The 15,127-nt window shown below is 42.6% G+C and overlaps 1 protein-coding gene across 1 annotated transcript in view; it reads right to left on the bottom strand.

Moving 5' to 3' along the window:
- The window catches only part of PARP4 (poly(ADP-ribose) polymerase family member 4), a 141,430-nt gene extending 126,832 nt beyond the window's left edge, over positions 1–14,598 (bottom strand). The window contains exons 1-4 of the mRNA XM_036252164.1: positions 14,447–14,598; positions 13,861–14,214; positions 10,529–10,661; positions 1,166–1,367 (exon numbers count right to left, since the gene is read on the bottom strand). Of these exons, the coding sequence (XP_036108057.1) occupies positions 1,166–1,367; positions 10,529–10,661; positions 13,861–14,183 (658 nt within the window). The 5' untranslated portion in view covers positions 14,184–14,214; positions 14,447–14,598. The remainder of the gene's footprint in view (positions 1–1,165; positions 1,368–10,528; positions 10,662–13,860; positions 14,215–14,446) is intronic.
- Positions 14,599–15,127: the final 529 nt, after the last annotated feature.

Consider the following 15,127-nt stretch of genomic DNA (forward strand, 5'->3'; position numbering starts at 1 on the left):
GAACTAAACCTGGGTCTCTCTGGACCACAGGTTGACGCTCTAACCGCTAAGCCAAACCAGCCAGGGCTGGAGACATCATCTTTTGCAAAAAACTTCTTTAGCCAAATGCTGGTCATATAATTTCCAGTCATTACGTTGTGATGAAAATTATTTAACAAAAAGATTCTTCCTTCTGCCAGCTGAAATTACACGTCAAGTTTTCTGAGACTATCCGTGTTTTTTTATTTTTTTTATTTTATCAATTTTTAGAGAGACAGAGGGGGGAAAGAAGAGGGAGAGAGAGAAAGAGAGATAGACAGGGAGAGATCCACTAATTTATGCATTCATTGGTTGATTCTTTTTTTTTTTTTTTTTTATATCCTCATCTGAGGACATTTTTCCATTTTCTGTTCAGATAGAGTGGGAAGGAGAGAGAGGAAGAGAGAGAGAAACATTGACGTGAAAGGGACACATCGAGTGGTTGCCACCCACACAACCCAACCAGGGCCGGGGACAAACTGCAACTGAGATACATGCCCTTAGCGGGAACCGAACCCGGGCCTCTCTGGACCGCAGGCCGACGCTCTAACTGCTGAGCCAAACCGGCCAGGGCCATTGGTTGATTCTTTATGTGTCTTGACCGGAATCAAACTTGAAACCTTGGTGTATCGGGACGACTTGGTGTATCTAACCAACTGAGCTATCCAGCCAGGGAAGACTATTAGTGTTTTCTGCAGTCATTTTGATTCTGACCACACCAGACTGGATATTGACAAATCTATGTCTATTGCTAAACTAGTCTCTGTCCTTCACTATTTTGCTGCCCATTTCCTGAGATAACGAGCTTAATTATTTTTAATTTTTTTTTCCTTTATTGATTTTTAGAGAGAGAGGAAGGGCGAGGGAGAGAGATAGAAACATCAATGAGAGAGAAAATCGATTGGCTACCTCCTGCATGCCTCCCACTGGGGATTTAGCCCACAACCTGGGCATGTTCCCTGACTAGGAATCGAACCTGTGACCTCTTGGTGCATGAGTTGATGCTTAACTGCTGAGCCACAACGACCGGGAAAACCTAATTTTTGTGTAGTATTTCTGGACCATACTTTGGTATAATATTTTTGACAAACCAAAACGTTTACTGTAGCACCTATAATACACTGAGTGCTTGATATGAAATACTTACCAGAACTGCTTGCCTCTTGACAAGGAGGTGGTGTGCTGTCCAGTGACTTGTACGGTGTGTAACTCTTTATGTCCAGCAGTCTCCTTTCTTTGATAGATTCCCGTATAAAATCCAGGTTTGCAATATGAACATGGTTCTTTTGGACCGAGTTCAGTTGGTACTGACTGAGAACATCAGCACTGTCTAAGATTACATGTGTACACTAAGAAAAAAATCAATTCATTATGTATTAGTAGAAATAAAATTTTAATGATTTTGTATCTGTAATTTTCACCCTTGAAAAGTCTTACTTTCGACAATAAAGATAAATTTTAAATAAAAAAATAAAAATTAATATTAAAATTTAAAGTTTTTTATTAATAAATTTATATTTTTATAACAGATGTTTCTCCATTTTCCCTCGTAGACACCCTCCTACTGCTCCCACCCTGCCCCCAGCATTGTTGTCTATGTCCACTGGTTATGTATATATGCATGTAAATTCTTTAGCTTATCTCTTCCCTACCCTTCACCCCCTCTTCTGAGGTTTGTCAGTCTGAATCCTACTTCTATGTCTCTGGGTCTATTTTGCTCATCAGCTTATTCTATTCATTATATTTCAGAAATAAGTGAGATCATGTGATACTTGTCTTTCTCTGACTGGCTTATTTCGCTTAGCATAATATTCTCCAGGTCTCTCCATGCCATCTCAAAGTATAAGAAATCTTTCTTTCTTACAGCTACATAGTACTCCATTGTGTATATGTACCACAGCTTTTTTATCCATTTGTCTACTGATGGACATTTGGGCTATTTCCAGATCTTAGTGATTGTAAATAGTGCTGCTATGAACATAGGGATACATATATTCTTTCTGATTGGTGTTTCAGGCCTCTTAGGATATATTTCTAGAAGTGGGATCACTGGGTCAAATGGCAATTCTATTTTTAATTTGTTTTAATTTTTAATTTAATTTAATTTTTAATTTTTTCAAGGTAATTTATAACAATTTTTCTCAGATTTCTAAAACTCTCATAAGTAATACAATTTCTTGTTAAAGTTTAAAAAATCAACAGTTTTAAAGAGTATGAATATGGATGTATCATAATTAATTAACCAGTTCTAGAGGTTGTTTCCAAGTTTTCACTCATCTAAAAAATGTTGAGTTGTTTTTTCCTTAGGAGAGGAATAAGAGGTTTAAAGGGTATTAATTGTTATTTATTTTAATTCGTTAATTTGCAATTTTATTCACTTATTTTTAAATAAGTAATGTGTGGGAGGAATCGAAAAATGGCGGCGGAGTGAACGGAAGCTACACAGACCGTCTCCCAGAACCAAATTGGAATTACAACTATAACACAGACAAATCGACGGGAAAAAGCAACAGAAAAGCAGCTTGGAGGACCATACAACGAGGGACACTGACTCCATCCCGGTAGGCTTGCGAAGGCGCGAGACGGGGGCTGGGAGTCCACGGTCCGCAGCTCGGCAGCGGCCTTAGCTGGGAGCAGTGCCCTCGGGTCACACTCCCAGGCGGCTCCACAGCGCAGCCGGGACAGAGGCTGAAACAGCCACAGCCACTCACCTTGGGCTCTGGCAGAGGGAGGGCGGACTGGACTGGAACTGTGGGGGACACTTGGGGTTTGTAGGGCACTCAGAGCGTTTGCTGAGTGCCAGCCACGCAGGACGGTGGCCACATTGCTCCTTCCCAGGGCTCTGAGGAGAGGCAGCAGCCCCTGGCTCGGAGATCCAACCCCACCCTGTGGGCCATTGAAGTGCTAATTGAGGCTCATTAACAACCAGCATCTGCCCCACCCTTGTGAAAGCCCCTTGTGCTGAGCACCTGAGGGAGTTTTTCAATCAACTGACAACCCAAAATTCATCAAGTAACCTCACTGCTAGCCTCCAGGCAAAAAGCTAGAGGATAACAGTACCTTTCCTGGGCTGGCAACTTTAACCAGGAAAGTAAGACTTGACAGTGGTGTTTAACGTGGGTTCTCCCTCGCTCATCTAAACATAGGAGAGGGAGCCACAAACGGCAGAACACCAACACCCACAGGGAAAACTTGACAGGCTCCAAAGCCCACAGTGATAGCCAAGATGGTGAAACACAGAAACAGAAGCCAAATGAAAGAGCAAGAGACTTCCACTGAAGATGAGATCAATGTGGAGCAATTAGGCATGTTAACAGAGCTAGAATTCAGAGCCATGATCTTGAGGAAGCTGAATAGCATGAGTAAGGACATAGAGACACTGAAAATAAGCCAACTGGAAATTAAAAACCATCAAGAAGAGATAAAAAATGACATATCAGAAATGAAAAACACATTGGAAGGTTTAAAAAGCAGAGTAGAGGAAGCTGAGGACCGGATCAGTGAATTAGAAGACAGGGTAGAAAACATCAACCAATCAGAAAAACAAAAGGAAAAAACTATTAAAAAACAGGAAGACAGCTTAAGAGAACTGTGGGACAACTGAAAACGTAATAATATTCGCATCATAGGAGTCCTTGAAGAAGAAGAAAATGAGCAAGGGATAGAGAATATATTCAAAAAAATAGTGACAGAAAACTTCCCTAATTTGGTGAAGGAAGAAGGCATTCAAGTTCAAGAAGCACAGAGAGTCCCAAGTAAGAAGAACTCAAACAGGCCCACACCAAGACACATAGTAATTAAAATGCCACAAATTAAAGACAAAGAGACAATCCTAAAAGCAGCAAGAGATAAGCAACAGGTTACCTACAAAGGAACCCCAATAAGGCTCTCAGCTGACTTCTCACAAGAAACACTACAGGCCAGAAGGGAACGGCATGAAGTAATCAAAGTCATTTAAAACAAGAATCAGAATCCAAGACTACTCTACCCAGCAAGGCTATCATTCAAAATAGAAGGTCAAATAAAGAGCTTCCCAGACAAAAAAAGGCTAAGGGAATACATTAGCACCAATCCAGCACTGCAAGAAATGTTAAAAGGACTGCTGTAATTAGCAGTAGAAATGGGAAGAAAAATAGAACCAGACTAAACAAAAATGGCAATAAATAAGTACATATCAATAATCACCTTAAATGTAAATGGATTGAATGCTCCCATAAAAAGAGACAGAGTAGCTGATTGGATAAGAAAGCATGACTCATCTATATGTTGTTTGCAAGAGACCCACCTCACAACAAAAGACTCACATAGGTTGAAAGTGAAGGGGTGGAAAAAAAATTTCCAAGCAAATGGAAAGCAAAAAAAAGCTGGGGTAGTAATTGTCATATCTGATAAAATAGATTTCAAAATGAAGACCATAACTAGAGACAAAGATGGCCACTACATAATATTGAAAGGATCTATCCAACAAGAAGATATAACCTTGATAAACATATATGCACCCAGTATAGGAGCACCAAAATATATTAAAAATCTTCTGGAGGACTTCCAAGGAGAAATCGACAACAATACAATCATAGCAGGGGACTTCAACACCCTGTTGACAGCACTGGATAGAACCTCTAGGCAAAAAATTAGCAAGGAAACAGAGACTCTAAATGAAGCACTAGACCAAATGGATTTAATAGATATCTACAGAGAATTACACGCCAAAACTACAAAATACACCGTCTTCTCAAGTGCACATGGGACATTCTCAAAGATAGACCACATGATAGGACACAAACGAAATCTCTACAAGTTTAAGAAGATTGAAATCATATCAAGCATCTTCTCAGATCATAATGGCATGAAACTAGAAAACAATTGCAACAAGAACATGCAAAGACATTTCAACGCATGGAAGCTAAATAGCATGTTATTAAACAATGAATGGGTCACCAAGGAGATCAAGGAAGAAATTAAAAACTTCTTGGAAACCAATGAAAATGAACACACAAAAACACAAAATTTATGGGATGCAGCAAAAGCAGTTCTGAGAGGGAAGTTCATAGCACTACAGGCCTACCTCAAAAAACAAGAAAAATTTCTAATTGACTGTCTAACCTCACAACTTAAAGAATTAGAAATAAAAAAAAAAAAAAAAGAAAACCCCAGAGCAAGTAGAAGGAAGGAAATAGTAAAGATCAGAGCAGAAATAAATGACATAGAGACCAAAAAAAAAAAACCAATTCAAAAGATCAATGAAACAAAGAGCTGGTATTTTGTAAAGATAAACAAGATTCATGGACCCTTAGCTAGACTCACCAAGAAACAAAGACAGGGAACCCAAATACACAAAATCAGGAATGAAAGAGGAGAAGTAACAACCAACACCACGGAAATACAAAAGATCGTTAACAACTACTATGAACAATTATATGGCAACAAATTCGACAATCTCAGTGAAATAGACAAATTTCTAGAAGCACACAGGCTCCCGAAACTGGGCCCCGAAGAGAGAAAACTTGAACAGACCAATAACAACTAAGGAAATTGAAGAGGTAACCAAGACTCTCCCAGCAAACAAAAGCCCCGGCCCAGATGGCTTCACGGGGGAGTTTTACCGAACATTCAAAAAAGAACTAACACCCATTCTCCTCAAACTATTTCAAAAAATTCAAGGAGAAGGAAGACTTCTAAACACGTTGTATGAGGCCAGCATAATTTTAATTCCAAAACCAGAAAAAGACACTACGAAGAAAGAAAACTACAGGCCAATATCCCTGATGAACATAGACGCCAAAATCCTGAACAAAATATTAGCAAATCGGATCCAGAAATACATCAAAAAAATTATTCACCATGACCAAGTGGGATTCATTCCAGGGATGCAAAGCTGGTACAGAATTCGCAAATCAATAAACGTGATACACCACATAAACAAAATGAAGAATAAAAACCACATGATCATATCAATAGATGCTGAAAAAGCATTCGACGATATCCAGCATCCATTTCTGATAAAAACGCTCAGCAATGTGGGAATAGAGGGATCATATCTTGACATAATAAAGGCCATATATGAAAGACCTACAGCCAACATCATACTCAATGGACAGAAACTAAAAACATTTCCATTAAGAACAGGAACAACACAGGGATGTCCACTTTCACCACTCTTATTTAACATTGTAATGGAAGTCTTAGCAACAGCAATCAGACATGAAGAAAAAATCAAAGGGATCCAAATTGGAAAGGAGGAAGTGAAACTGTCATTATTTGCAGATGACATGATATTATACATAGAAAACCCTAAGGACTCCATCAAAAATGTACTAGACTTAATAAATGAATTTGGCGAAGTAGCAGGATACAAAATTAACGTCAAGAAATTGACGGCATTTTTGTACACCAATGATGAACTCACAGAAAGAGAAACTGAAAAAACAATCCCATTTACCATCGCTCCAAAAAAATTAAGATACCTAGGAATAAACTTAACCAAAGAAGTAAAGGACCTATTTGCAGAAAACTACAGGTCATTGAAAAAAGAAATAGAGGAAGATATAAAAAAGTGGAAGCACATACCCTGTTCATGGATTGGAAGAATTAACATCATTAAAATGTCCATACTACCCAAAGCAATCTATAGATTCAATGCAATCCCCATCAAAATACCAACGACATATTTCATAGAACTAGAACAAATACTTCAAAAGTTCATATGGAACCAAAAGAGACCCCGAATAGCCACAGCAATCTTGAAAAAGAAGAACAAAGTAGGTGGGATCACAATACCAGATATCAGGTTATACTACAAAGCGACTGTACCAAAACAGCCTGGTACTGGCACAAGAACAGGCATATAGACCAGTGGAACAGAACTGAAAACCCAGAAATGGACCCAAAGCAATATGCTCAATTAATATTTGACAAAGGTGGCAAGAGCATACAGTGGAGTAAAGACAGCCTCTTTAATAAATGGTGTTGGGGAAATTGGACAGCTACATGCAAAAAAATGAAACTAGAGCATCAACTTACACCATACACAAAAATAAACTCGAAATGGATAAAAGACTTAAATGTGACCCGTGAATCCATAAAAATTCTAGAAGAAAATGTAGGCAACAAAATTTCGGACATCATACGGAGCAGAATTTTCATTGATACATCACCTAAGGCAACAGAAACAAAGGAAAAAATGAACACATGGGACTACATCAAACTAAAAAGCTTCTGCACAGCAAAAGAAACAATCTTCAAAATGGAAAGGCAACCCACTGTATGGGAGAACATCATTGCCAATGATACATCAGATAAGGGATTAATTTCCAATATATATAGAGTGCTCATACAACTCCACAAAAGGAAGACAAAGAACCCAATTAAAACATGGGCAGAGGAGCTGAACAGACACCTCTCCAAACAGGACATACAAATGGCCAAGAGACATATGAAGAAATGCTCAACATCACTAATCATCAGAGAGATGCAAATTAAAACAACAATGAGGTATCACCTCATGCCAGTCAAAATGGCCGCCACCAACAAATCATCAAACAACAAGTGTTGGCGAGGGTGTGGAGAAAAGGGGACTCTAATACACTGCTGGTGGGAATGCAGACTGGTGCAGCCGCTATGGAAAACAGTATGGTGTTACCTCAAAAAATTAAAAATTGAACTTCCATTTGACCCAGTAATCCCACTTCTAGGAATATACCCTAAGAAGCCTGAAACACCAATCAGGAAGAATATATGTACCCCCATCTTTGTAGCAGCACTATTTACAATAGCGAAGATCTGGTAACAGCCTAAGTGTCCATCAGTAGACGAATGGATTAAAAAGCTGTGGTACATATACACAATGGAGTACTATGCAGCGGTAAGAAAGAAAGATGTCTTATCCTTTATACGACATGGACGGACCTGGAAAGTATTATCCTAAGTGAAATAAGCCAAGAAGAAAAAGATAAATACCACATGATCTCACTTACATACGGAGTATAATGAACATAACAGTCTGAGGAATACAGTAGACCTAGAAACATGGAAGTAGGGCACAGACTGACATTCCTCAGAAGAGGTGGTGGGGAGTGGGAAGAGATAAACCACAGAACTTATATGCATGTATGCATGACCAATGGACATGGACAACTATGCCGGGGATGGGGATGGGGGGAGGTGGGGAGGGGGGTGCCAATGGGGTAAAAAAGGTGAAATATCTGTAACAAAAAAAATAAAGAAAATTTTTTTTAAAAAAAAGAAAGAAAAAAGAAATAGAGGAAGATATAAAATAGTGGAAGCACATACCCTGTTCATGGATTGGGAGAATTAACATCATTAAAATGTCCGTATTACCCAAAGCAATCTATAGATTCAACACAATCCCTATCAAAATACCAATGGCATACTTCACAGAATTAGAACAATTATTTCAAAAGTTCATATGGAACCAAAAAAGTCCTCGAATAGCCGGGGACGGAGCGGGGGTGGGTTGGGGAGGGGTCTGCCAATGGGGTAAAAAAGGTAAAATATCTGTAACAAAAAAATAAATAAATAATTAAAAAAAAAAAAAAGAAGAAAGAAAATTAAAATCTCTTTGGAGATCAAGGAAAAAAAAAAAGAAATAGTTTGTCATGAACTTGACAATAAATTTCACAGCTGGATGAAAAAAAAATAAGTAGTGTATGTATATTGTAGAATATCTAAAAACTAAAGTTATATTGATAAATTAGTTTATTCCCCACCATTTCTCCAGGTTTCTCTCCCCAGAGGCACCTGCTGTAACCTGTGCTCAGGTATCCTTCCAGAGCTATTCTATGTGTACAACACACACACAAGTACATAGCCCTCTTTGTAGCCACAGATGGCAGCATACTCAACACACTGCTTTTCCACTTGACAAATTACTTTGGAGATTATTCCTCATCATTAGATGTTGTGCTACCTCCTCCATTACAGTGGCTGTTATGTGCATTTCAAATGCTTATAGACACTGGGAAAACACCTACTGAGAGGCTGCAGTCCTGTGTGTGAGATTCTAACAGTGAGACCCGTGTTGCATTCTCTATGCAGAAGGCAAACTGAGAGGATATAAGAGGCATGGATTATTCATCACCCACAGAAATGGTGAGACAGGGCAGTGCCTGACCTGGAGGAAACAGGGCCGTTCTGTTTCTGATTCTCATGGGTAAACTACCAAATGCCAGAGCAACACCCAGCATCCAAGCTGGAGCTGCCCGTGCTTCACAGAGCAAACCCAGCGTTCGTGGGCAAGCCCAGGGCTGTGGGCCAGGAAGGGGCAATCCCATCAACCAGGCAACACAGGGAAGAGCATGCACAAGGCAGGCCCTGCACTTGCAAGCCTGGCACCTAACGACCTTGAACTTCAATTTTTTTTTTTTTTTTTTTTTTTTTTTTTTTTTTGTTATCCTCACCCGAGGATATTTTTCCACTTTTTGTACAGATAGAGTGGGAGGGAGAGAGAGGAAGGGAGAGAGAGAGAGAAACATCGACGTGAAGGGACACATCGAGTGGCTGCCACCCGCACGACCAACCAGGGCCGGGGACAAACTGCAACCGAGGTACATGCCCCTAGCGGGAACCGAACCCGGGTCTCTCCAGACCGCAGGCCGACGCTCTAACCGCTGAGCCAAACTGGCCAGGGCTTGAACTTCAATTTTTACTTCATATGATGAGGTGATTAAAACAGAGCAGGGTAACCTTCATTATATTCGAGATTTCATCCAGCTGTGAAATTTTATATCTACATTTCATTTCAAGAGAGGAGATGGCTTCTTTCTACCTTTACATAAACAAACAGTACACACATCAGTTTATAGTGTGTGGTTTATTCTGTCCTACAGGAGCCACCCTTACAGGTGTCACTCCAGTGCTGACAGACTGGTGACTAGAGTGCTTTTGGCAAATGCGGCACATTCTAACTTTTCTCCTTCAAAAACAGATTTGGATGGCCCTTGCCAGTGTTACCCAGTGGTCAGAGCCTCAGCCCTCGTACCAAAGTGTCGTGCGTTCAATTCCCAGTCATGGGCATGTACCTGGGTTGCAGGTTCGGTCCCTGGCCCCAGTCGGGGCACATTGGGGAGGCAACCAAATGATGTGTGTCTCTCACACTGATGTTTCTATTTCTCTCTTTCTCCACCTTCCTCCCTCCCTTCTACTTTCTCTAAAAATTCATGGAAAAAATATCCTCCCGTGGGGATTTTTTTTAAAAGAAAAGATTTGGCTGGTCTGGTGTTACTTCTATCAATGTCCCCAATTGTGCTCTAAGGATATCAGATTCACAGGGCAGCAGGATTGTCCCACATCTCACAGGAACGGGAGCAGATGGGACTAGGTGGCCTTCCCTCCCCCGGGTCTCCCCAGCCCAGGTTCCCTGTGGCAATGTCACCTCCCTGCCTTCACTGACTTCCCTGCTGCCAGTTTCCTAGCTCGCTCTCCTCACCCGGACCTGCGCTTCCTCAGGCACAGCTGTCTAGCACAGAAGAATTCTCAGGAAATTTGCAGATACCTGAGGATTTAATGAAAGGGAAACATTTCCACCATTTTCCTTAATGTCAGTTTGTAGCTTTTTCTTCTGTTGACGACCTAAGTGCTTGACTTTCAGATAGAAAGTACAATTTGCAAAGACTCCCACAGTCATCCTGTAAGGAAAAGAAGTTTCAAGTCATAACTTTTACGGATTTTATTTTCAGTGAATATAAATGACAGTGACTTTAGAATTGTTCTACAAACTATGGGAAAAGTTGGGCATTTTTTTTTAAGAAAGATACTGCAATCATACTATAATCACAAAAGCTGGATATTACTCAAGTTTGCAATATGTATGTTGGTTTTAGAATCATTTGTAGCTTTTATGGTTGCTATTGTAACACCCAAAAATCCTTTTGTATAGACTCATATTATACATTTTAAAGAAAACATGACAGATTTCAGTTACAGATCAAATGTGATTTAGGAATATAGCAGCATTGCCCTAGCTGGGTAGCTCAGTTGGTTAGAGCGTCTTCCCAGTCCACCAAGGTTGTGGTTTCAATCCCGGGTCAGGGCACAGACAAGAATCAACCAGCAAAAGCAAGAATAGGTGGAACAACAAATCAATGTCTCTCTCTTGCTTTTCCAAACTCTCTCTAATCAATAAATAAAGATTTTTGTAACAGAATATAGAAGCATTAATTTCTAAATTAAAAAGTAACATTATGTGATAGTGAAACCATGGATTTTTATATATATCTTCTATAAATTCAAAGAGACTGATCAGTTACATGGGTTTCTGTTAAGCCATTCTACAGGTAAATTAAACAGTTAGTAATAAAAACATACAATCGATGTTTAAATGGAAGTTAATTTAATTTCCTTTACATTTCCACATATAGAAAAGAATTACTTTTAAGAAAAATGGAAAGCTCTGGCCGGTTTGGCTCAGCAGTTAGAGCGTCAGCCTGCGGTCCAGGGAGACCCAGGTTCGGTTCCTGCTAAGGGCACGTACCTTGGTTGCAGTTTGTCACCGGCCCTGATTGGGTCATGCGGGTGGCAACCATTCGATGTGTCCCTGTCACGTCAATGTTTCTCTCTCTCTCTCTCTCTCTCTCTCTCTCTTTCTCTCTTCCTCTCTCTCCCTCCCACTCTATCTGAACAAAAAACGAAAAAAATGTCCTCTGGTGAGGATAAAAAAAGAAAAATGGAAAGAAATATTGTGTGTATTTTACAACAAACTAATAAGCAGTGAGATACTGGGTTTAATTCACAGTAGCTGTCAATTTTTAAAAAATGAAGTCAATTCTAACAGATGAGCTTCGGTAAAAAGTGGTTCCTGGGTCTGATGTTCCTTTAAGGAAGGTCAGCTGGTAGGTTCCTTGCAGGGTGGCTGGGCCTGCCATCTCCAAGGGTGCATACCAGGCAGGACATGGTTAGGGTCTTGTTCCTCCTGCTCCCCCCACCCCAAATGTCCTGTTCTCCCAAACTGACCTGAGCCCCCTACTCTAGTCCCTTTACCTGAGCAATGGTGCCCATTCCTTAAGGTCCTAAATGCCATCTATATGCAGACAACCTGAACAAAATGCCCACTGCCTCCCAAATGCCCACATATCAGACGTGCCAGGTCCCCAGTGTAGGCCTCTCCCTGTTACCCTCTTGGCAGGTGGCTGCTGTGTCCTGCTGGCTACGCAAGCCACTGGATGTTACCCTTGATTTCGCCCCATTTGAGGGTAACCCTTCAGCCATCAGCATCTTGTCATCACTGCCACTAAATATAGCCAGAATCTATCCACATCCTCCATCTCCAATGCCACTGGGGCCCATGCCCCATCAGTAGAGTCCTGACTCCTCTCCCCACCTCTCTCCTCTCTGCCTCTAATCTCTTCTCCATACTATAGCTTTGTTACTAGAAGGTGGACCTGGCCCTGAGCAGGTCTGCCTAGGGGTAGCTGGTAGTGTGTGAGTTCTTGACTTAGTGCAGGAAAAATTTCACCACACGAGTCCAGGTGAAATTTATAGGACATTTATTAAAGCTGGGGACAATGAACCAAGGAAGGTCTGGGGATTTGAGCCTAGGCTGGTCTGCTTCGGCTCACTAAGAACTCAGAGAAAAGGGGGCCTTGGGGACAGGTTCAGGGGGTTGCCCAGAGTGAACTGACACTGCCATTGCTGCCCTGTTTGTAAAGCATCGTGGGTCCCTTAGAGTTTAGGAGATTCAAACTTGCCGAGGAGAAGAGAGCATGCTGGGTCCTTTGTCTTGAGGTTCCCTTGCCCGATCCCCTCCTTATGGGTCAGGAGAGGTCTCAGGGGAGGGTTTCAACAGAATATTCATCAGTTTTCTAGGTGTGCCCCTTCAGGGTCCTGGCCTTCACTGGTTGGTCAGTGTCAGGGCAGGGGGTTCCTTAGTCATTGCAGCTGGTCCTGGTGTTGCCCACCTGATTTTGCTGCTGAGACCTAGATGTTATTTCTAGGGAGGTGACCTTCTGAATCTGCTGTAAATTACTCTATCTGTTAAGCTCTCTGTCTCAGATTCCCTATTCCACTTGTCCTGGCTTACTGGCCTGCAGGGCTGTGCCTTGTTGACCTTTATATCCCTAGACTCTAGGGTACACAATAGGCATTCCGTAAATGCTTGCTTACTGAAAACACCTCCATCCATTAAAGCCAACGATTACAGAAGAGCCTCTGACACTATTTGCATACTTGGACTCAAATAACATCAGCGCTGCACCTCCCTAATGGGTCTATTGAACCTGGAAAAGAGAGGCCACCCAACATGGTGATGCTCCAACTCCGGTGGCATGTCAGCTCTGAGCACACAGACGGCTCACTGAATACGGATCCAGTCAGCGCACAGAAAGGATCTGCAACATGCACACATTCGGAGTGAATTTCTCCTTTATTTTAACGCTACATCTTACAGATCTCCATGTTACAGTCCTTTTGCAACCCAGAGCGTAAAGGCTGAACACTGGGTAGCGCCCTATTTTTCTAGAGCCTGCGATTTAATGACTCAGCTCCGCAGGAATCATCAAACTCATTTTCAGGTTTTCGACTTTGGACTTCAACTGACTGTAAGTGTTATATCACGCACGATGTTCCCTTATCATTCACCAACGTCCCGAACTGTTTGCAAAAGTTTGCTTTGCAACCCAACTTTCAGAAGACAGAGGCGGCCTTTGGCACTCAGAAATGCGGAAGGCAGAACCCCAGTGCGACGTGCTCCCCCACTGGCTCCTTGCGGTAGACGAGGCCCTGAGTGCCGCGCCCAGGCGGTCCCACTGCGTCCCTCTCCCGACCCGCGGCCCGCGAGTGCACCCGGCTAACGCCAAGGAGGACGAAGAATACCCCGCAGTGCCCACGCACCTGCCAGAGGATCCCGCTGCTCCCTGTGCCTCCGTATTCTGGGCTCTCAGCTCCCGGCGCCTCCCAGCTCCGAGCTCCGGACTCCCCTGGGCGCTGACCTGGGGCAGGAGCCCAAGAGGACGCCGCAGCCCCGCCCCCGCCGTCTCCAGGCCCGGTGGCACCCTCTGCTCCCTGCCGCCAAGTCCCAGCTGCGCAGGCGTGCTTTCTTTTCCCGGACCAGCCTCAGGGTTAGAATAGGTTGTTTCATCTTTCAGGTGGGATTTGGCCATTGAGGGGTGACTCCAAATTTGGAGTTTGGGGCCTGTGGGTGTATGGGCTGCCATTTAACTGAGAAATGAGGGTGGTTCCCGGGACCTGGAAACAAGCAAATTTCGGGAGGGATTGGAGAAATGAAACAGGAGGGTAAGTTAATGAATTTAGTTTGGGACTTCCTGAGTCTAAAGTTCTTGGTAGTGTTAATAAGTAGTTAGAAAATACAGATCTGCCCTTCCAGAGAGGTGAGGCTGGAATACAATTTCCCAGAAATGAAGAAAAGAATGGAAAAGATGTAGAAAATTTAGGAATCCATACTCTACTACAGGCATACCTCAGTGATTTTGCAGGTTGGGTTCTGGACCACTTCAATAAAGCCAGTCTTATAGTAGAGCCAGTCACATGAATTTCTTGGTTTCCCAGTGCATGTAAGTTATGTTACAGCCCTGGCGGGTTTGGCTCAGCAGTTAGAGCATTGGCCGCCTGACCGAGACTTCCCGCTAAGGGCAGGAAGCTCGGTTGCAGTTTGCCACCCTGCCAGGTTAGGGTCCTGCGGGTGGCAACCATTATATGTGCCTCTCTCCAATAGATGTGTGTCTCTCTCTTTTCCTCCCTCCTGCTCTATCTAAAAGATAAATGAAAAAAAAAATAAAGTGTGGCCTACTGCCTTTCCCCCCCCTTTACTAAGTCACACTCAGTCAAAGCAGAAAACAATGAAAAGCCCAGCCTCCCAAACGGGCCCAGGGAAGCAAAAGGCCCCTCCCCCACCCCTCTATAAGTGTCCTCCATGTGATTGCTCCGCCTCCGCCACCCTGCGGGTTTCTCCTCCAGTCTGGACCCTCGTCTAGTTTTCATAGGGGAGGGGCGTCCGATCTACGCCCAAGTTCACTCTAGGAACCGCTGTCCCTACGCCCCGTGGCCTGTGCAGCCCGGGGGACGTGGCCCCGTGCGGAATCCCCAGGTGTCGTGCCCGCTGTGATGTCTCCGGGAAAGGGCCTGGCGGCGCCGCGCGCAG

Source organism: Molossus molossus, unplaced genomic scaffold, assembly GCF_014108415.1.
Source record: "Molossus molossus isolate mMolMol1 unplaced genomic scaffold, mMolMol1.p scaffold_m16_p_10, whole genome shotgun sequence".
Lineage (NCBI taxonomy): Eukaryota > Metazoa > Chordata > Mammalia > Chiroptera > Molossidae > Molossus > Molossus molossus.